This window comes from Perca fluviatilis, chromosome 13 (assembly GCF_010015445.1).
Source record: "Perca fluviatilis chromosome 13, GENO_Pfluv_1.0, whole genome shotgun sequence".
NCBI lineage: Eukaryota > Metazoa > Chordata > Actinopteri > Perciformes > Percidae > Perca > Perca fluviatilis.
The window spans coordinates 28,341,623-28,363,579 of record NC_053124.1 but is presented as its reverse complement, the minus strand read 5'-3'; the positions used below and the strand labels follow the sequence as shown (position 1 = coordinate 28,363,579).

The 21,957-nt window shown below is 38.9% G+C and overlaps 1 protein-coding gene and 1 pseudogene across 1 annotated transcript in view; both read left to right on the top strand.

Moving 5' to 3' along the window:
• The window catches only part of LOC120571311, a 177,523-nt gene that overhangs the window by 34,094 nt on the left and 121,472 nt on the right, over positions 1-21,957 (top strand). Inside the window, exon 2 of the mRNA XM_039820192.1 lies at positions 17,778-18,044. Coding sequence (XP_039676126.1) covers positions 17,778-18,044 — 267 coding nt within the window. The remainder of the gene's footprint in view (positions 1-17,777; positions 18,045-21,957) is intronic.
• The window catches only part of LOC120571307, a 212,999-nt pseudogene that overhangs the window by 158,318 nt on the left and 32,724 nt on the right, over positions 1-21,957 (top strand).

The window sequence follows — 21,957 nt, the reverse complement described above, 5'->3', positions numbered from 1 at the left end:
TTAATGTTATCCTGTTTGTTATATATAAAATAAAACTGCCCACAAAATCCTGAGCCACAATCATAACATTAAAACAGGCAATTTCTGAGATAACAGCAGAAACATTTGTGTTCTTTTATCAGGGAGTAGCATAACCATCTATGTTCAGTACCAAATGTCCCTGTTAGTGAGGTGAAGCACAAACGTTTCAGCATAATGTCTCTCCTCTGTTTTCATTACAGTCAGAGCATGTGAATGCAGCGCGCACTGGTCATTTATATAATGCACTGTAACTCTGAGGTAATGATGGTTACCCAGTGATGTCCAGTAGTCCCCAGTGAGAGTAACACGTTGTAAAGGTGCTGCTTTTGCGGTCCTCTTCTTTTCATACAACTCGTGTCTTCTTCTTGTGATGGTGCGTCTTGTAAAATCTCTTACCTCTCGTCATTTGTTGCGATTCTCAGAATGTTTCTCAGACTGACGTCCTCCACAACACTAATGGGCCTGCAGTCTGTAGCGATCCACTTCGCTATGGCATTTGTTAGCTTCTCTTGCCTTTGTTTATCTATACTTCTCCCACACGTTTGTTTCGTTGAATTCATTGGAAAAAGTCAAAATATTTTTTAGTTTCAGTTTCACTATAAATAATAAGAAATAGTGTTGAGTGTTGATCAGACAGAAGAAACTATTAGAAGATTTCATCTTAGACTCTCACAACTTCTGATCAACAGTTTTCAACATTTCATTTTACATTGTAAACATTTATGTAAATGTATAAAAAATAATCCTTACATAATCAATAATGACAAGAATAAATATTTTGAACCCTAAATATTTAGCAGAACTACAGATTAGATTAGATTTAATTGACCACAGTGTGTCTGTATCGTAATAAACATATAAAGTGATGAAACTATTAGTCAATAATCTATTCGTTGATTAATGAAAATTAATTGACATACATTTTGATAATCAAATATTTATTTAAGTCTTTTATTAAAAAGAAATGTGAGCATGTTGCTGCTTGTCTTTGTTTAAATTTGTTTGCTTAATTGATTAATACGAATAGCCTAATTGATAGTTTGAGTTATCAACTGTTAACAGATGGCTCTCTCTCTGTGTCTCTCACCCTCTCTCTCTCTCTCTCTCTCTCTCTCTCTCTCTCTCTCTCTCTCTCTCTCTCTCTTTCTCTCTCTCTCTCTCTCAGGTGTTCACGTTTACCAGAGGATGTTCGGCTGTAACTGGTATGATGAGACTGGAGTAGTCAATGTTTATTATCAGGATGGTTATGATGGAGAAAACTTCATATCATTTGACCTGAAGACAGAGTCATACATCGCTACAAAACCACAGGCTGTCATCACCAAACACAAGTGGGACAATGACAAAGCTCGGATAACTCAGCTGAAACACTACCTGACCCAGGAGTGTCTTGAGTGGGGGAAGAAGTATGTGAACTACGGGAGGAGCTCTCTGATGAGAACAGGTACAATCACATGACCTGATGGAGTTTAATGGACCCAACAATGTTAACATTTCTTCTTGGGTTTTTAACAAACAGTAACATTACAATAAATATTAAACAACAGAAACTCACTTTATCTCAGTTTATATTAGTGCTGTCAGCATTAACGCGTTAATGGCGTTGCGATTAAAGGAACACGCCGACTTATTGGGACTTTATCTTATTCACCATAACCCCCAGAGTTAGACAAGTCGATACATACCCTTCTCATCTCCGTGCATGTTGTAACGCTGTCTGACGGCCGCAGCAGCAGCTGCCCATCACAGAACATGCAGGTGACTGGTTCCAGCAATCCTATTGCTCCGAATTGTGTTTAGGGTTAGAAGACGGCTGTGTCTCATGTTACGTTGTTTTTTTGTACACGCTGTGAATCTATAAATCACAACATGTAAATAGGAACATATTGGCGTTATCTTATTCGGAGCAGTAGGATTGCTGGAACCATTCACCTGCATGTTCTGTGCTGGCCTGATGCCGCTGGAACCGCGAGACAGCATTACAGCACACACGGAGATGAGAAGGGTATGTATCGACTTGTCTAACTCTGGGGGTTACGGTGAATAAGATAAATTCCCAATAAGTCGGCGTCTTCCTTTAAGGGCCGAGCATAACGCGTTCATTTTTTTTTAATCGCATGTCGCCATTTACTTATCATCAAGCTGTCATACTTCCTCGTAACACATCCTCCTGCTGCAAGCTGCACGCATGATGGAGAAATGCCGCAGCAACACAATTCTGTATGGCGCTTTTTATTTTCCAAAACTACCAGACGGCTCGTATACAAGTTGAAAGCCATGCACATTGTGTAAAGCCGAATTAAAATATCACTGAAGCACGTCAAGCTTGAGCTACCACATATGAGCTAAGCATAGTAGTCCAGTTAACATGACTCAGGCTTATGCTATGTGGTCTCAGGCAAAGCACTATTTTGTTGAGTACTACTCGCCGACGTGTTGCTGAAACCAAAGTGCAAACGCTGTTTCATCAACTGTTGATCACTGGACGTCGGTGAGTTATCAAAATTATTTAGAAGTTACTGCACATTATTGACTCTGGTAAGTAGGGTTGGGTCCCGAAACGTGCCGACCTAAACGGTAGTAACGTGTGACTGTATTTCACTGTAGAGGACTCCAACAACAGGAAGTAACAGTCTGCTCTGCAGCGCAGCATCTGCCGTTGTCGGAATTAAACAACACAGACGGTGCGTTCACTTAAAACAGGTAGCCTCGTGGTGCATTCACAGTAATTGTAAAATACCCTTTTCCCATCTGGTGGTTGTTTTTGTCGTTCAACAGCAATTTACTGGTGAAATAAGTTATTGTTATAGTTATTACATTATTATTAAATCTTTAATTTTGACCATGGCCTTAACAATAAACAAGTTTCTGACTGTTGTTTAGTACCCTTCTTTTTTTTCTTTTTTCTTCTTTTGTTTGCAGTAAATAAATAATAAACAAATACAAATCTTAAAGTCAAGTTCATAAAGTCAATTTCTTTGCATTCATTTGAGTCCCAGTCAATATACACTGGTAAGAATTGCTTTCCATTGCTAATATGTACTTAAAAACAGTTCTGAAATGCAAAATAATAGAATTTTAATCATGTGATAAAACATGCGATTAATTGCGATTAACTATAGAAATGCAGCAATTAATCACGATTTAAAAAAATGTATTGTTTGACAGCCCTAGTTTACACACAATTTCTCTCACGTTCTCACTTCTCTTCATCTCTCTGCATCCCTCCTCTTTTCCTCACTTTTTTTTCTTTCTGTTTGTCTCTCGGTCTCTTTCGGTCTTTCTGACACTCCCTGCCCTCCCTTTTTAATCTGTCTCACCTCCCTTTTTTACACTTCAGTGAGGTTTATTTGCATTTCTTAAAAAATGCATTCAAAATGCATTACATCAAACATGAATGATTAATATTAATCTCCAGTAAATAATAATAATAAAGTCTTTGTCTTCACTGTGCAGATCTTCCCTCAGTGTCTCTCCTCCAGAAGTCTCCCTCCTCTCCAGTCAGCTGCCACGCTACAGGTTTCTACCCTGACAGAGCCAGGATGTTCTGGAGGAAAGATGGAGAGCAGCTTCATGAGGACGTGGACCTCGGAGAGATCCTCCCCAACCACGATGGATCCTTCCAGATGAGTGTTGACCTGGACCTTTCATCAGTCCCAGCTGAAGACTGGAGGAGGTACGACTGTGTGTTTCAGCTCTCTGGTGTGGAGGACCACATCGTCACCAAACTGGACAAAGCAGAGATCAGGACCAACTGGGGTAAGACTGAATCAGACGGAGATGGAGATTAGCCAGATTAGGCAAACACAAATGTAATCTGTTCTGTGGTTTAAAAAAAAAAAATTGTGCTGAATACAACTTTATTCTTTCGTGCTTTTATGGTTTAAGCTGATGGACGGCACTGAAAATGTACATTCTTAATTTAAAGAAATGTTACTGATTATTACCACACAATGGGCCTCATGCAAGAATCACTAGGAACAAATTTGTACGAGTAATTTACAGTGAGAGACAATTTTCTCATATTTAGAATTGGTCCAGATCTGTTGGACATATATACACACAGTCTGCCTCTCTTCACAGGAGAAAACTCATTTTAATAATGTCTAAGTCTGAATGAATTTGGAGTTGAAATATGAAAAGAAAAAATAATAATACAGAAACTTAATGCAAAATTAACAATACCATCGTCATGGCTTGACAATTTGCTGAGAGTTTTATTTTATATTTTTAATTTGGAACGGGCCAATTGGCCTGTGGTATTTCTGCTTGTAGAATTCTCCAGAACCAAATTGAACCCCAAAATGACTTACAAAAGGACCCCAAACCACTTAATATTCAACTCCACTGTATAGCCTCCTACTGACTTACAGTGTACTTCTACATCAGAGGAAGACATTGTACTACTACATTTACCTGAAAACGTGGCAGATTCAGAATGTAATACAAAATATCACGAGAGATCCCGCGAGATCACGCACAGAGCACAACATCTATTGTCGGAAGAGACTAATGGTAAAGAAAAATCAAGAAGCGAGTGAACAGCAGAAGCAACTACTGCAGCATGAGGCGATAGGACAAGATGCCACACAGTTGTATATATCCCGGCTGCGGTTTAAAAGCAGTAGATGTTGTTCTCTGTGCGTGATCTCGCGGGATCTTGCGCAGTAGCAGCCGAGAGGAGTATCCATCAGGCAAGTCTTATTTAAATATACTTCTGGTGTAGTTACAAACTTTCTAATGCCTCGTTTTATAAGTACAGAAACTATTTCTACTAGTGTAGAAGTTTGGTATCATTCCGGGCATTATTAGTGGGGTAATTTACGAGATACAAACGTGGATCCATTAGCGCCTGCACTAAGCTAACCAGCTGATAACGCTAACTCGACCAACGTTTTAACAAGGCAAAAAAGCTTATTGCCTGGGGATTTATTCTGTTCTGTTTTTGTAGATGTGATGATTTCATCTGACACTTATCCTAGGAACTTTGATTAGCCAATCAGATTCAGATCTGTCTGTCTTCTTCATGTCATTTTGTGTTTTATTCCTCTCAGAACCAACGACTACTACAAGTAACCCTTCTAGAGCAACCTACAGCAACGTGCCACTGAACGGTAACTAATGGCTCTGTACTGGCTCTGTCTGCCTTACACATCACCTGCTGCACTGCATACAGTCATCTCCATGTTGTACCAAAGCAACACCAAACTGTCAGCTCACTAGCAAGGACCACACCATCAACCACATACGTCTTGAACAATTTAATAATGAAAGATGATTGGGATGTGAGATGTAAAGTCGCTTGTAGTCATCAGTTGACTTGACATTGATTGCGTTGTGGGGAGTCTTCGGTAGAGAATCCGCCGTAGCACCTTTAGGACCTAAAGAAGAGGAGAAAAGAGAGGAACAGGAAGAGGGTGGGAGGGAGGGGTGCAGAATGCAAGAGTAAAAAAAAAAAAAAGGAAAAAAGAATTAAAAAAAAAAAAAAAGGGGGGTTAGGGGGGGCCCCCCAAAAAAAAAAAGAGAAGAAAAAAAAAGAGAGAAAAAAAAAAAAAGAAAAAAGGGTGAAAAAAAAAAAGGGAGGGGGGGGGAGGAGGAGGGGAAAAAGGGGGGGGGGGGGGGGGGGGTGCTCCTGAAACTATGCTAGGTAGCCTCAGGACCTGCCTTTATTCTGATGTGAGACAAGTCCAATCATTTAATGCCAAGATTGGGTCCAGTGAATGATGTTAATGTAGGGACACACAGAAGTGGGGGTAGGGGGAACGGCTATCTTGTTAGATAACCTCTCTGCACCATGGATGGTGCATTGTTGATTGCATATGTAAAGGCTGTAGAATAATTTCCAGTAGCGGAAATAGAGGACGGTGGAACAACCAAAGTAACCGTGGAAACTCTACCTGGAAAAATAAAAGAGCCTCACTGCTAAGCTCTGAGGAAAATGGGAAGCCATCCGGTTGTGTTTCTGACAGCAGCACCAACAATAATACCACTTGGAACGCTATAGGGGGGAAAGTTGTCTGTTCCCACTTTAATGACTTAAATAGTGATGATAGAAAGGAACTTCCTGACAGCCTAATGCTGTTCTGGGAGGGTAGGCAGAACTTTCTCACTTGGTCTCAGAATTTGGTCATGACTAGAGTCGGAAATATTCATCGATTAGTTGTCAACTATTAAATTAATTGCCAACTATTTTGATAATTGATTTACCGGTTTGAGTCATTCTTTATGAAAAACAGTAACAATTCTCTGATTCCAGCTTCTTAAATATGAATATTTTCTAGTTTATTATTTTATTATTATTCCTTTATGACAGTAAACTCAATATTGAGTAGGAGACAAAACAGGGCATTTGAGGACGTCAACGACTATGAAAATATTCGTTAGTTGCAGCCCTAATCATCTTCAAAAGTCTAAAAAAGTAAAAGTTTTCAAAATCTAAATTTTAGGCCTTAAAAAGTCTTAAATTCGCTAAGTATTGTGTTTTAGGTCTTAAATCATTTTCAACAGGTCTTCGTTTTCTTAAATCAATGTAACACTACATCTAATGCTTATTGAAAAGTTCCCGCAGCACTTTGGAATGTTTAAAAAAAAAAATTATTGTGGTGTAGTTCTTTCTGTTGCTAGTCCGAATATAATTTGCTAAATTATGACTGCAAATTAGACCGACATGCAACTTATTTTGCAGCCAATCTAGAGACCAGTCCTATAACGCCAACACATTCTCACTCCCATCTTGTAAAATACGGACGCTTGGTCAGGTGCTTTTGTCGTTGTTATTGATGCTAAAAGTCTCCTTTGGCGCCGTATAACGTGCTTTAACTAAACAGGCATGGTCAGGATTATTGACGCAGTTAGGTTTAGGAAAAGGACGCGGGTGGGCTCACGCTTCCATGACACGCGGCAATAACAGGACAGTTAAAGAAACACGCGGGACACGATCCCCGGTCTCCTGGGAGAAAGTCTTGTGTGTTATGCACTCCATCCTGTCAGATTTCACTGTCAGTGTCAGCCATCATGTTTCATACACCATGTGTCACAGAGATAATCTCCTCTTCATCTGAGAGATGAACACATCAGGTTTCTATGTATGTGTCGGTCTGTCGGACTGACTGGATGTACATAAATCCATCCTATCTGTTTTTTGGTCCTTTACTTGATCTTATATTTTGTTCTCTTCAGGGTAGGGCTGGGGCGGTATGTATTTTTGTCTACCGCGGTTGAAAAGCAAGAAATTCCCACGCAACCCCATTACGAGAGTAGCATACGTTAGAGCGAGAATGGCAGGTGCCTTAAGTGAGCGACGTCAGTGCCCGTGTCGTCGCGCAAGGAGACCGAGTGGTAACGGGGAGTAGAGTGCCGCTGGGAGAAAAGAGAAAAAAAAGAGATGGCAAAGATGATGTAAAGTGAGTTAAAAGTGAACAATAAAGCAACAAGCTAGAGCTTCTCAAGACACGGTGGCTTTATCTATTGTCAATACTGCCGGTAAAGTGAATGGAGTTACCCCTGAAAAAACATCGGCTTAAACCTTACACCATGTTGCAGCCCGAGTGCAGCCCGTCTAGCAGCTGAGCAGACAGAGAGCCGAGAGGGCGACTCGGCCACTCAGCAGTTGTTACTCACTTGTTGCTCTCTCTACCGATATATAATCCGCTCTGTTTTAGGCTATGATACGTGCGTGCAGGCTGAAATTCAACGTACCGTTTTATCGGGTTAAGCTGTAAACAGAAGGAAACTCTGCTAGTTGCTAGGCTAATGTGCAATGGTAAACACTGCAGCTGTAATGTGTCTACCCTCAGCTAAGAACGGAGAAATGTCTTTGCCTTTCCTACCGTAATACACGGTATGGAACATTACGCTCCCCAACTCGTAAAAAGTCGGATTTGCTCCATCTTTTGGTGATAAATTATGTTTAGAAAACCTTGAATCCATGTAAGACAAAATGTCATCAGACATAATCCATGTCGATAGAATCAATCAGTCCATGTCATTAGACACAATCAATCCATGTCATTAGACACAGCGTGCAGGCCATTTTCTTTTTATTTGCGGTGATGACGGTGACGAGCTCAGACCCGCGGTAGGCGTCACGTGACCGCGGTATTGCGGTAATGCGGTATCCGTCCCCCTACTTCAGGGTCAGACACTTCTTCAGGTAGCTCTCATATGCTTCTGATGAAGTTGTAAACAGCAGCACACCATTGAGCCTGGATAACTACTGGCCCTGTCTGTCTGAAATATCACCTGTATTTATTCATGTTTTGAGAAATTAATTTACTGTTACAGAACATCCCAGTGGTTTCACAGCTTTCCATCATGTATACATGATTGAGATATCATTACTCTGCACTGTTCATTTATGAATGTTTTTTTATTTTTTATATTTGTCCGGACAGGTATGGTGTGAAGAGGAGGAGGAAGAAATTGGCAACATTAAATGTTGTTATTTACATTTATTTTACACAATCTGTAATCCAAACAAAAGGGCCACCTCACCACCAACATGGATTGAATATCACATGCTGCAGAGATTAGACAGCCGAAATGTCCCGGAGGTGTAAATGGTCTCTATCTGTGTTCCTCCTGGACCGAGTTTTGCATCACTGCAGTATATATATGCACAATATATAAGCTTCAAGAATGAATGATGTTGAATGAAGTTGTCCTGACATTTTATTCCTTTTGTACGTCTGTTTTTCTTTTCAATAAAGTCCTTAATATATTATATAATATATAACGGGGGACATATTATAACCGGGGTGTCTGGTGGTCGTCACCCAGGAAATTTGGAGCCTCAAACGCTTCATTTCCTGCATTCTGGGGAACTTTTCTGTAACAAATTGTGCCTTTTCTGCATGCAAATGTCTTTATACATGTAAATATAATCATTATTATTATTCATTAAATAATCTGCTGGGTTGTTCTCAACTTTCTGCATCTTCAGAACATTACACTTGTTTCAGGATTTTCTTTTTTGAAATTATGCATTATCTTAACAACAAATATTCACTTGCCACACCACTCTGTCATTTAATGACTCCATTTAAGACATAGAGTAGGCCAATGTATTGTTCTGTCGTATATGACAGCGTTGACTCTTTAACAAGGGTAGAGGGGACAAAATCAATGAGGAAATATTTGTCCATACACAAAAACACACATCTCTTCATCAGCAGGTCCTTACGTGAAGTTGAAGTAATATATCTGTTTGAAAGAAATGTAATTCCTTAATTTCAGAGGAGATACAAGAATCCTCCACAGGGGGCGCTGCCACTCTGCTGACTGCTCTAGAGACATACTCAGGTATTGATCAGCAGTGATATAGACTCAGGTATTGATCAGTAGTGATATAGACTCAGGTATTGATCAGCAGTGATATAGACTCAGGTATTGATCAGCAGTGATATAGACTCAGGTATGGATCAGCAGTGATATAGACTCAGGTATTGATCAGCAGTGAGCAGAAAGAGTCACACAAACAATATTAATATTTTCTGGATAAAAGATGTGACACATATTGATCTGTTTGTGTAATAATCATGCATAGCAATGTCTCAGATGAAGAAGATCTGATTTTTTTAATAAACAGAAACTCTATAGAATAGAAAAGAGAGTAGAAACAGCGCCAAAGAAAGAGCAAAATGAAAACCAGCATCAGGTGTTCAAACATCAACAGAGGTGTTCCATTTCTCTTGTTGGAGCAGTTTTCAGCGTCCACAGCTCCAGATCAGTTCAGGAGCATTCAGCCTGTCACACACAGATCACCTGATCTCATCTTTGGCTTTAAGAAGCTCTCAGGGCCACCTCAGCACATTTACTCACTACAACATCAATGAAAGCAGCTTGGAGTTGTTGTTTGTTGTCGATATTTTTGATCAGGACTGTTTTCAATCAGCCACACAGAACACAAGAAGAAGAAGACACTACTGCACCCCCACAAACTGCAGAGTATCTGATCTGGAGCTGACAGTGACCTCCCACAAGATTTAATACATGTCTGCACATTACATTATATTACATTACATGAGCCTATAGATCATTCTAGAAGATCTGAGCAGCAGAAGGTAGAATACTCCTTTCATATGTGAACACAGCTGAGAAACCAGAATAAAGCCCCGCATGTCTCCCCATCCTCTCACACAGGCTGAAATTATTTTTAATATTAATATTATATTAGTATATTAGATTATAAGTAAGATAAGGGGAGACACCCCAGGTGAATAGGACAAAATAATGAACTAACAGATGTCAACATGAAACTTCCCCACTTAATTACTTACATTGAGACATATTTTTTTGTATTACAAGTTTTCTGAAATGTTATGTTTAAATGTGCAATGAGGCATTATCTAATGCTAACTTGGTGACTTTAGGAGAAATTTGCAGGTGCAAATAGATGTAGTGTAGTAAATTAAACACCTAAATGTGTATTTTGTATGTTTTTTTCCCCAATTGTCTGAAAGAAGACATGTTATGGAAGCAAAATAGCCCAAAAACTCAAAATTGAAAAATTATGGTTTTGTCTGGGGTGTCTCCCCTTAAGACGACACTGTATGAATTAAGATTGACTATTTATGTTATGTAAGCTACGTTGTTTATCTATGTGGATCGTAATAAACTAGGGCTGTCAAACGATAACATTTTTTTAATCGCAATTAATCGCTGAATTTCTATAGTTAATCGCGATTAATCGCATGTTTTATCACATGATTAAAATTCCATTGTTTTGCATTTCAGAACTGTTTTTAAGTACATATTAACAATGGAAAGCAATTCTTACCAGTGTATCTTGATTGGGAATCAAATGAATGTAAAGAAAGTTACTTTATGAACTTGACTTTAAGATTTGTATTTGTTTATTATTTATTTATTGCAAACAAAAGAAGAAAAAAAAGAAGGGTACTAAACAACAGTCAGCAACTTGTTTATTGTTAAGGCCAAAATTAAAGATTTAATAATAATGTAATAACTATAACAATAAGTTATTTCACCAGCAAATTGCTGTTGAACGACAAAAACAACCACCAGATAGGAAAAGGGTATTTTACAATTACTGTGAATGCACCACAAGGCTACCTGTTTGAAGTGAATGTACCGTCTGTGTTGTTTAATTCCAAGGGGGTAGGCTTCGCTTCAGAACTCGAACTTCCTATGGCGCCATTTTGATGCTACAAAGCGATCACCTCCTGTTAGCATTCCATTGACTGCCATTCATTTTGACGTCACTTTGACACTGAATAACTTTACATCAGGGGCGTTTAAAGACTCTTTTTGCCCAATTGTTTATTTCTAAAGAAACACAACAATGTATAAAAGGCTCCATTACCTTGTACCTCACGTTATGGCTCCGTAGCAGACATTTTTGTAAAAATAGGCTAACGATTGTGTCATAACCAAGCAACTTACTGTCACACAGTAGAGGAATTACTGTATAGTACAGGAGAAGCTCGCAGGCAGTTTCGACTTATGTTAGCTGTTTAGGTTTAATTACTAATGTTAACTAGCATTTTAGTTAGCAATAATTAGCCTGTGCCTATGTTATCTCCTTACATATACCTGCGCTTTCCGTCTCTGCAAGATTCGTAATGATTGAGATTTCTCTTGGCACAGCTACCAGAAGACTTACAACTTTCAGACATGTTGCTCACGTCACATTTACGTTGTCTCTGTCAGTTGGAGGCTGCGCAGTAACGCTCAGCGCTCACCAGAAAAGTGCTTCTAATATCCTTCACTGGTCTCCGTCCAGAGCAACGGGCTCTGTTGGTCCATTTTATATATGTCAATGTTTAATTCCGACAACAGCAGCTGCTGCGCTGCAGAGCAGACTGTGTTGCGTCCCGGTGTTGGAGTCCTCTACAGTGAAATACAGTCACACTTTATACTGTTTAACGTTAGCTGTCAGCATTTTAACAGTGTTTAATCAAGCTGCTAGCTAAAGGTAGGCTAACATTACCTGCTGTCAGGTGTAGTGTAAAGTCAGGCACCAAAATTTTCGTTCTTATTCGGTCTTGTTACTACCGTTTAGGTCGGCACGTTTCGGTACCCAACCCTACTTACCAGAGTCAATATAGTGTGCAGTAACTTCTAAATAATTTTGATAACTCACTGACGTCCAGTGATCACGGGTTGATGATGAGACAGCGTTGGCACGTTGCACTTTGGTTTCAATAACAGGTCGGCGAGTAGTACTCTCCAAAATAGTGCTTTGCCTGAGCCCACATAGCATCAGCCTAAGTAACGTTAACTGTACTATGCTTAGCTCGTAGGTGGTAGCTCAAGCTTGACGTACTTCGTGATATTTTAATTTGGCTTTACACAATGTGCCTATGGCTTTCGACTTGTCTACGAGCCATCTGGGAGTTTTGGAAAATAAAAAGCGCCATACAGAATTGTGTTGCTGCTGTCTTCCTCCATCATGCGTGCAGCTTGCAGCAGGAGGATGTGTTACGAGGAAGTATGGCAGCTTGATGATAAGTAAAGGTGCGGCAAAGGGTCAAAATAGTAGCCTGTAAGGCACAATGCAAAGCCGAGTGAAGTGAAAATAAATTAATAAATGGCAGCATGCGATTAAAAAAAATGTACGCGTCATGCTCTACCCTTAACCTGTTAATGCTGACAGCCCTAAAACAAACTAAACAAAAAAAATGAAGCCTGTCTCCCTATCCTACACAGGCATCATTTTACTTTCTCTTTCGTTCATAACCTCAGTGGGTCACAAGTGACGTTGATGCTCAGTCTAAATTCCCATTGGCCAGATGAAGGTTGATGAGTACCTGCACATACAGGAATTCCTGGAAATTAGTGGATAAATTAGCAAAGGAGGCGGTCAAAAAAAGGAAATGTAGAACTGAATATTGAACTGTCAAAATCAGAGGGGAAAAGCATTGCGTGGAGGGACATATCCAAACAGTGGCAACACATTGGGATGGTGAAAATAAAGAGAGACACTTGGATGCAATACAAAATAAAGTAGGAGGGTAATCGAAAAGAGCAAGTAATTATCAATAAATTGAGAATTGGTCAGAGTAGATTGAACAATACACTTTTTATAATGGGAAAACACCCAACTGGACACTGCAGTCTGTGTGAGGAAAAGGAGACAGTGGAGCATGTCCTGATGTCATGCAGGAAATACAATCGAGAAAGAGGGGTCATGTTCGCAGGATTACATAAGTTAGGGCCACTGGAAATCAGGTTCAAAGATGCCCTTGAAAGTGGGGTTTCCGTAAATGGACGGAAACATATATATTTACATTTTTGAAAACCACCGGACTACTTAGAAAAGATAACGAGTGATTACCAGTAGGAGGCAGTAATGCAACGCATAGGATGCCCCCTGCCGTAAAACCCTGAAGAAGAAGAAGGAGAAGAGAAGAGAAGAGAAGAGAAGAGAAGAGAAGAGAAGAGAAGAGAAGAGAAGAGAAGAGAAGAGAAGAATGATCCTTCTGGTTTTATCCTCAGTTGACCCTGGTGCTCGAGCTGGAAGGACGGTGTCTTTTCTCTGGATAAACAAACATAGAAGTTATTAATAAGTCCATCAAAGGTTCAGAAGATACAGCTCACAATGAAGACCTAGCTGGTTCTGGTCCTCCTGGGACTCATGGTCAGAGATGGCAAAAGTACTCACTTCCCGTACTTAAGTAGAAGTACAGATACTTGTGTTAAAAAATACTCTGGTAAAAGTAGAAGTACTGATTTAACTTCTTTACTTAAGTAAAAGTAACAAAGTACAGGCTTTGAAATGTACTTAAAGTATAAAAGTAAAAGTAGCCTTGCGAATGACAACCACTTTTTATGCAAAGCTACCTGGACCACACACGTTACTAGAGTGCAAGATGAGAAACTTCAGTGGACATAAAAACCAGGCTCTTTATATGCCATTGTCTACATTTTAAATGGATGTCTGCCAAACATCACATATATGATTATTGTGACAGAGACTGGGACTCCAGCTTAATAAGATTCTGACTGAGTAGCAAGATATGAATTCAACTGTGATTCTGTGAGAATTCACAGATCCAGTTTCTCTTTTTTAATCGTCCCCTTAACATTTAAAGGAATCTACATGCATGTGTGTGTGCTCAAATATAGAAAGAAAATAAAGGATACAATATGAATTACTAAACATAGATTAATTAAGAAGTTCCCCATACTTTTAGAGTTACACAGCACATTGGCCAGGAGTCATACTTGACGCCTCCTAGCCTATCTCAAACATCTCTCTCAGATAAGGCCAGGGATGATTGGGAATGTCTTACTGCTTGTCTGCCTAATCTCTGGGATCTCTGTTTTCTTCATTTTCAATCATGTCGCCGTCCATACTGCTAGTGCTAACGTTACCACCATCATGTTGCAATTATTTGCCGCAAATGAATGCAGAATCGCCCGAATCTGTCGAGTCGTCTTGTAGTGGTGCGTTACATGCAACGTAGCCTACAGTATATTCCCATCCAATTAGATTGAATTCGGTATTGATCACGTGAAAAATAATAACGGTAACTCCAGTGAAATTATTTGAAACTTGCTAGTGAGGACTAGATTAGGACCGTATTTAAAGCTGATGCTGGTTTCAAACTTCCCCCCCTCTCCATCCCCCCAGGTGTGTCTGTAAAACACGGACAACTTCTCTCTTTTGATGCTTGGGAATGACGTTGCGTGTAGCCTAAACCTAGCTAACAGGTGAAGAACACAAACAATAAATCACTAGCTAACCTACTTTAACTGTGCAGGAACTATAGACCAATACAACAACAGGCTTACATTAACTGACAACATAAGTTATACGACTTACAGTTCTCAAGGACGCACACACACCATCTCAACTGATTATCCTCCGGACAGCAGTCGCTCTTTCTTTTTTTCTCACTTTTTTTTCTGTGTGGCGCAGCCGCTCCGCGGTGTGAGGCGCGTGTCCGCGCTATTCTCCGACATTACGACCTCTTGTAAAAACTAAAGTAACGAGCCAATTTTTAAAATGTAAGGAGTAGAAAGTACCGATATTCGTGTTAAAATGTAAGGAGTAAAAGTAAAAAGTCGCCACAAAAAAAAATAGTAAAGTAAAGTAGAAATATCCGAAAAATCTACTTAAGTACAGTAACGAAGTATTTGTACTTCGTTACTTCCCATCTCTGCTCATGGTACAAGACACGGCGGCAGGTGATTAAGATTTTTCATTATTAGGGCCCGAGCGCAGACAATTTACATATTTTAAGGGTTTCGGGAATAGGTGCACAAAAATAGCTCACTAGTGCGCCCTACAAAGTTAAAGAAATTGAGCCCCTGCAGGGTGTTTAATGTAGACTAACGAAATTTGGTACACATATGTAACATATCAAGACCCACAAAAAAGCTCATTGGAGCCATACCGTAAACCCAACAGGAAGTCCGCCATTTTGAATTGAACGTTCGAAATTAGTGCGATTTTGGCTATTTCCACGTCGTACTTTAACAAACTCCTCCTAGAGATTTCATCCGATCAACTTCAAACTCGGTCTGTTCCATCTTAAGAAGTTAAAGATGAAAAGTTGTTAAAAGAAAAACTTTTCATCATAGGGCGTGGCCGTGGCAGGGTGGCCATTTTGTGTGTTTCTCCATCAAAACAGGAAGTGGGTGTACCTTGAGTGTACATTGTCCAACTGGCTCGAAACTTTTCAGGATTCATAAGAGTCCAACCCTGAGGACAAATAAAGGCCGATATTTACTTAAAGTTATAGCGCCCCATAGTGGCAACAGGAAGTAGGCCTAAAAGTCAAGGTGTTAACCAGCTCCTCCTAGAGATTTCATCCGATGGACTTCAAACTTGGTCTGACCATCCCAACACCTTAAAGATGAAAAATTATTTAAAGAAAAACTTTTCATCAGACGGTGTGGGCGTGGCGTTGCGTGGCGGGCATTTTGAGTGTTTAGCTATGAACAAAGAAGTTGTTGTAACTTGAGTGTACGTTGTCGCAAGGAGCAGCATCCGCCAGTAACCCCGATGAGCGCAGAGGCTTGCAGCTTCAATTTCTTGTTGGTACCTACATCTAAAATTCCCAAACCCTATGACAACAACAACATCCAAAATGTATAATCCATTCTTACTTGAATATGAAAAATGAAAGCAGCAAGAAAAGAGCAAAGAACCCCATTTCTGAACTGTATAAAGAAAAGTGCTGCAAGTCTTACCTTCAAGAAACTCTCAATTTAAACTTGTTTCTCAAAACCTCGGAAGAAGTCATCATTGGTCACAATTTATAGAATAAAATAGAGACCATAAGAGACTTTATATCATCAAATAGAAAATGTTTTTAATGTGTTGAATATAGAAAATAACATCAGAATCCCATGCAGCGTTTGTATTGTGCTCCAAGGTTTGTGATTTCAGATCACGAGGAGTGTAAACTACTAAAGATGCTTCCACGTTAGGTTTAGTAACATTTATTCATTTTATTCTAATAAAATAGCTGATGTCACCTTTTGTATGGTTTCAACACCGGGGCGGACAGGGTTTGTTAGCTAGCTACTCAACGAGGCTTGAGAGACGTGTGGGTGGGGATTGGCCGGGGAATCTCTGCGACGGCGAGGAAGTTCGATGAACATCTCCCAGCTGCCCGGAATTATCTCCCCTTCACTTTTCAGTAATCTTAACTTTTCGTTTCGGTGCTTTTGTCAGGTGAATTTAGCCAACCATAAAGACAGCTAAACGCGAAGGGGGGAGAATTTGGCAGGGAGAAGATTTTCGGCACATACACCGGTAGCACTACGGAGATGTAGCTAACGCTATGGATGGCCGCTGTTGTGACTCGGTGCTGGGTCTGATATAGTCTGTTTCCCGACGCTTCATTAAACTGCCGTTAGCGTCGTAAGCACCAGGAGATAAGTTCTGGCCGGGGGGGTTGCTGTAATGAAAGTGTCTGGCTGATAGCTGACTGGTGGCTAACAGTTACTAGCTAGCTATATGTCCTGGGCCTGCTGTCAGCTGTCATCCCGACTGAGTCTCTCTGCGCCGGGGGAGTGAGGCAGACAGACTGGGGTGTGCTAGCTGGCTAAATTAGCATTAGATTAATCGTATATCTACACAGATACTAGTGAACATATTTGTGGGTTAGCCCAGTGCTGTTAACCGTGGTCGAAACAATCGTACTAAAAATAACTTTATGAGCATGTTGAACGATGTTGTAACCTCCATAATGTTACCCACCAAGCATTAGAATCAACGTTATCTACTTGTCAACCAGCACATTAGTAATGTTAAGCTGGTATCAATATTGAAATGTCTCAATAAATAAGTTCTCTGGCATGGCATAGTTTGCCCACCAGAGGGCACTCTACAACGTCTCTGTTGGCAACACATAGATTTTTTTTGTTATTGTGTTATTGTTCGAAGGACTTTAACTTTCATATCTTAATAAAAACTGTCTCAAAATCATATTTTATTTTGTATTTTTATACATTTTATTTATCAGAACTTGAACATATTTTGATGTTCCTCTGTTCTGTTGTGACAATAACAAAAGTTTATTTTTAAACTTCATTATCATATTATTTTAGTGAGGACTAAAATAACTACAATTAACTAATGTTAGGGATATCTGTTTATGTTTTTTTACGCATTTTATAAAAAAATATATATATCGGCCAATATATCAGAATATCGGATTTTTAAATCATGAAATATTTCGATCGATATCGGCCTTAAAAAATCCTGTATCGGTCAGGCTCTAATCGTTAATCCCTAGTTATATAAAAACTGACATTATTACATTCATATTTTCTTACAGTGACTCACTCTCTGAAGTATTTCTACACTTCGTCTTCTGGAGTCCCAAACTTCCCAGAGTTTGTGGCTGTTGGATTGGTTAATGACGTTCCAATAGGTCATTATGACAGTAATACCAAGAGAGCCGAACCCAAACAGGACTGGATGAGCAGAGTCACAGAAGATGATCCTCAGTACTGGCAGAGGGAGACTGGGTACTTGGTAGGTCAACAGCAGGCCTTCAAAGCCAACATTGACGTTGCAAAGCAGCGCTTCAACCAAACTGGAGGTTTGTTTATGTTTCACTTTCTACTGATAAAATGTTCTTTATATTTCCATCCTTTTATTTTAGTAAACACATTACACACACACACACACACACACACACACACACACACACACACACACACACACACACACACACAGATTAAACAGTTTGATGTATTCTCGTGGCTGAAACACAGTCCGACTCAACATTAACATTACTGAGACTGAGTTGACTGGATGCTGCTATACTACACTGATCCAGTGTTTCTGTCCATCCCATAATAAGCAGCAGAGACCATTACCACTTTATCTCCACTAGATTAGATTAAGAATAAGTGGAGTGAAGCGGCCACAGTGAGCTGGTCCAGAAGAACTCTCCTGCAAGAACCAGTTCATCCCAACAGTTTGATAACACACAGCTGATAGAGGAACATTACTGCCTGGTACAGCCTGAAAAAGTAGCTTTTCCATGAATTTAACTGGATCTTTGCCATTCTCGCTGTCCTCCGGAACGTTCACAATTCGCAGATTTCACCTGTGTGATCTGTTTTCGACATCATCCACCCGATCTAACAATTCCTGATTTGCTGTTTTCAATGTGTTTATAGTTGCTTCAGCAGTGTTCAAGCACTCAAAGTTCTCACCAGCTATAGTCTCCGTTGATGCTAGTCTGGTTTGAAATGAGTTGACGGTGTCTTGTATAGCATCCACAGCAGTCTGGAGTGGTTTTAGCCTTGGACCCTTGGATCAACGTGGAGATATCTTCCGTTAGAACAGACCTCTGCTTAGCTAGTTCAGTCACAAGTTGAGGCATGGATACAATATGTTCCACCTTGCCGCTAGCCCTGTCCGCCCCCATAGCTGAAAGTTTGCTAGCAAGACTAGCCTGCCGTGTTGACAGTGTTTGCTGCGAGGATTTCATTCCAGCAGTAACACAAAGTGTAGTAAACGTTATCTCGCAAATGTATGATCCCACAAAAACAAAAATTGAAGACCAGGGCGATGTTAAAACAGTATCATTTCAAAAGTTAAATGGGAGCTCCGTACTGCGTGTCTCACCCCAACAACGCCATACCGGAAGTCGCCTAATATCATTTTATATGAAATAGTGTTGAGTGTTGATCAGACAGAAGAGACTATTAGAAGATTTCATCTCACACTCTCACAACTTCTGATCAACATTTTTCTCTATTTCAATTTACATTGTAAACATTTTAATCAATCAACAAATGATCATTACATAATCAATAATGACAAGAATAAATATTTTGAACCCTAAATATTTAGCAGAACTACAGATTAGATTAGATTTAATTGACCAGTGTGTCTGTGTCGTATTTTAGATTCTTCAAAGTAACCACCCTTTGCTTTTTATTAATAAGGGAAAAAATTCCACTAAATAACCTTGACAAGGCACACCTGTGAAGTGAAAACCATTTCAGGTGACTACCTCATGAAGCTCATTGAGAGAACACCAAGGGTTTGCAGCGCTATCAAAAAAACAAAGGGTGGCTACTTTGAGGAATCTAAAATATGTTAAGACATATCTAAGACATATTTTCAGTTATTTCACACTTTTTTGTTAAGTACATAATTCCATATGTGTTCATTCATAGTTTTGATGCTTTCAGTGAGAATCTACAATGTAAATAGTCATGAAAATAAAGAAAACACATTGAATGAGAAGGTGTGTCCAAACTTTTGGCCTGTACTGTATATGGGACAGATGATTGAAATTTGAAGAAACAAGACATATTAGCAATTTAACAATTTATTTATTTCACAAACTGGAGCCTCAGTAGCGTGTGGAAGAACCATACACAGCCACAACAGCCTGGCACCTCCTCCTCATGCTGGTCACCAGCCTGGTCACACACTGCTGTGGGATGGCATCCCATTCTTCAACCAGCATTTGTCGCAAGTCAGCCAACGTGGCTGTGTTGGTCACTCTGGCACGAAGAGCACGCCCAAGCTGATCCCACAGGAGATGAGGAGGAGGTGCTAGGCTGTTTTGGCTGTGTATGGTTCTTCCACACGCTACTGAGGCTCCTGTTTGTGAAATGAAAAAAATTTAAATTGCCAATATGTTTTGTTTCTTCAAATTTCAATCATCCAATCCACCAAACACCAAACGAGTCAGTGGCAGAATAAGCTGTTTGGCATTGGCAGAGAAGATTTGGCAAATTTTTCATGGGTGCAACCCACATACTCAGCGCTGTTGTTCATCCCACAAATGCATGTTCCTTACAAATGGGGCACCATTTGAAAGGGAACTAAACAGGCTTTCCAACGGTATAAGATTTATTGCCAAAAAGCATTGTTACCACAGAGAAATAATCTACCAAACACAAATTTCCTTACTTTTTGTTCTACGTTTATTAGTCAAATGATATATTAGTTGTTTACAGAAAATTAATTGACAAAAACTGTGATAACCAGATCATTTTTTAAGTCTTTTATTAAGAAAAAAGTCACATATTTCAGTTTCTCAAATCTGATAATGTTCTGCTTTACTCTGTTTAATATCATTTAATAATAAATAGTGTTGAGTGTTGATCAGACAGAAGAAACTATTAGAAGATTTCATCTCAGACTCTCACAACTTCTGATCAACAGTTTTCAACATTTCATTTTACATTGTAAACATTTATTTAAATGTATCAAAAATAATCCTTACATAATCAATAATGACAAGAATAAATATTTTGAACCCTAAATATTTAGCAGAACTACAGATCAGATCAGATTGAACTGGCCACAGTGTGTCTGGGTCTAATAAACATAAACATAGAAAGTGATGAAACTATTAGTCAAATAATAGATTTCAGAAATTGACATAAAAATTGATAAACAATCATTTAAGTCTTTCATTAAGAAGAGATATATTGAAAATATGAGAATGCTTTTCTTAGTTTAATATTGTAAATTAAGTAAATGCTTGATTGACGAATAAATGAAAGAATGAATAATGAAATGAATGATTAGTTTAAACCCTAAATATGGAGCAGAACTCCAGATTAGATGAACTTTACTCCACCACAGTGGGTCTGGGCTCAACCATTTGGAGAAAAAATCCAATTGCAATTTTCCTGCCAGATATTATGATGACGATTCAATTTGCGATTTGTTTTTTAGATAAATAAAGTAATAAAAGAGAGATGAGAAATCCAGTGAAAATAGGACATTTCTGTAAAGAATCTGTTACATGGAACATGATTCCAGCGTTGATCTTCTAAAAAAGATGAATTTAATAATAAAAAGAGGAATAAATCAGATGTTAGACCAAACATGTGATTCATCTCTCTCTTCACCATTATCTGATCTATGTGAACACCATGAATGGTTCAGCCCTGGTCTGGACCAGAATAAACACAGAAACGGATGAAACTATTAGTCAATAATCTACTAGTTGATTATAGAAAATTAATTGACAAAAACTTTGAAACTCAGATCATTATTTTATTATTAAGAAAAAAGTCACATATTTTCTAGTTTGTTTCTCAAATCTGATAATTTTCTGCTTTTCTCTGTTTAATATAATTTTATATGAAATATTGTCGAGTATTGATCAGACAGAAGAAACTATTAGAAGATTTCATCTCAGACTCTCACAACTTCTGATCAACAGTTTTCAACATTTCATTTTACATTGTAAACAATTTCTTGATTTATCAACAAATAATCCTTACATAATCAATAATGACAAATAGTTGATAAATAGTTTAAACACTATATATTTAGTAGAACTACAGATTAGATTAGATTTAATTGACCACAGTGTGTCTGTGTCGTAATGAACATATAAAGCGATTAAATAATTTGTCAATTATTTGTTTGGTCAATTGATTAATACAAAATAATTGATAATGAAAATAATTATTAATTTGAGTTATCAACTGTTAACAGATGTATCTCTCTATCTCTCTCTCTCTCTC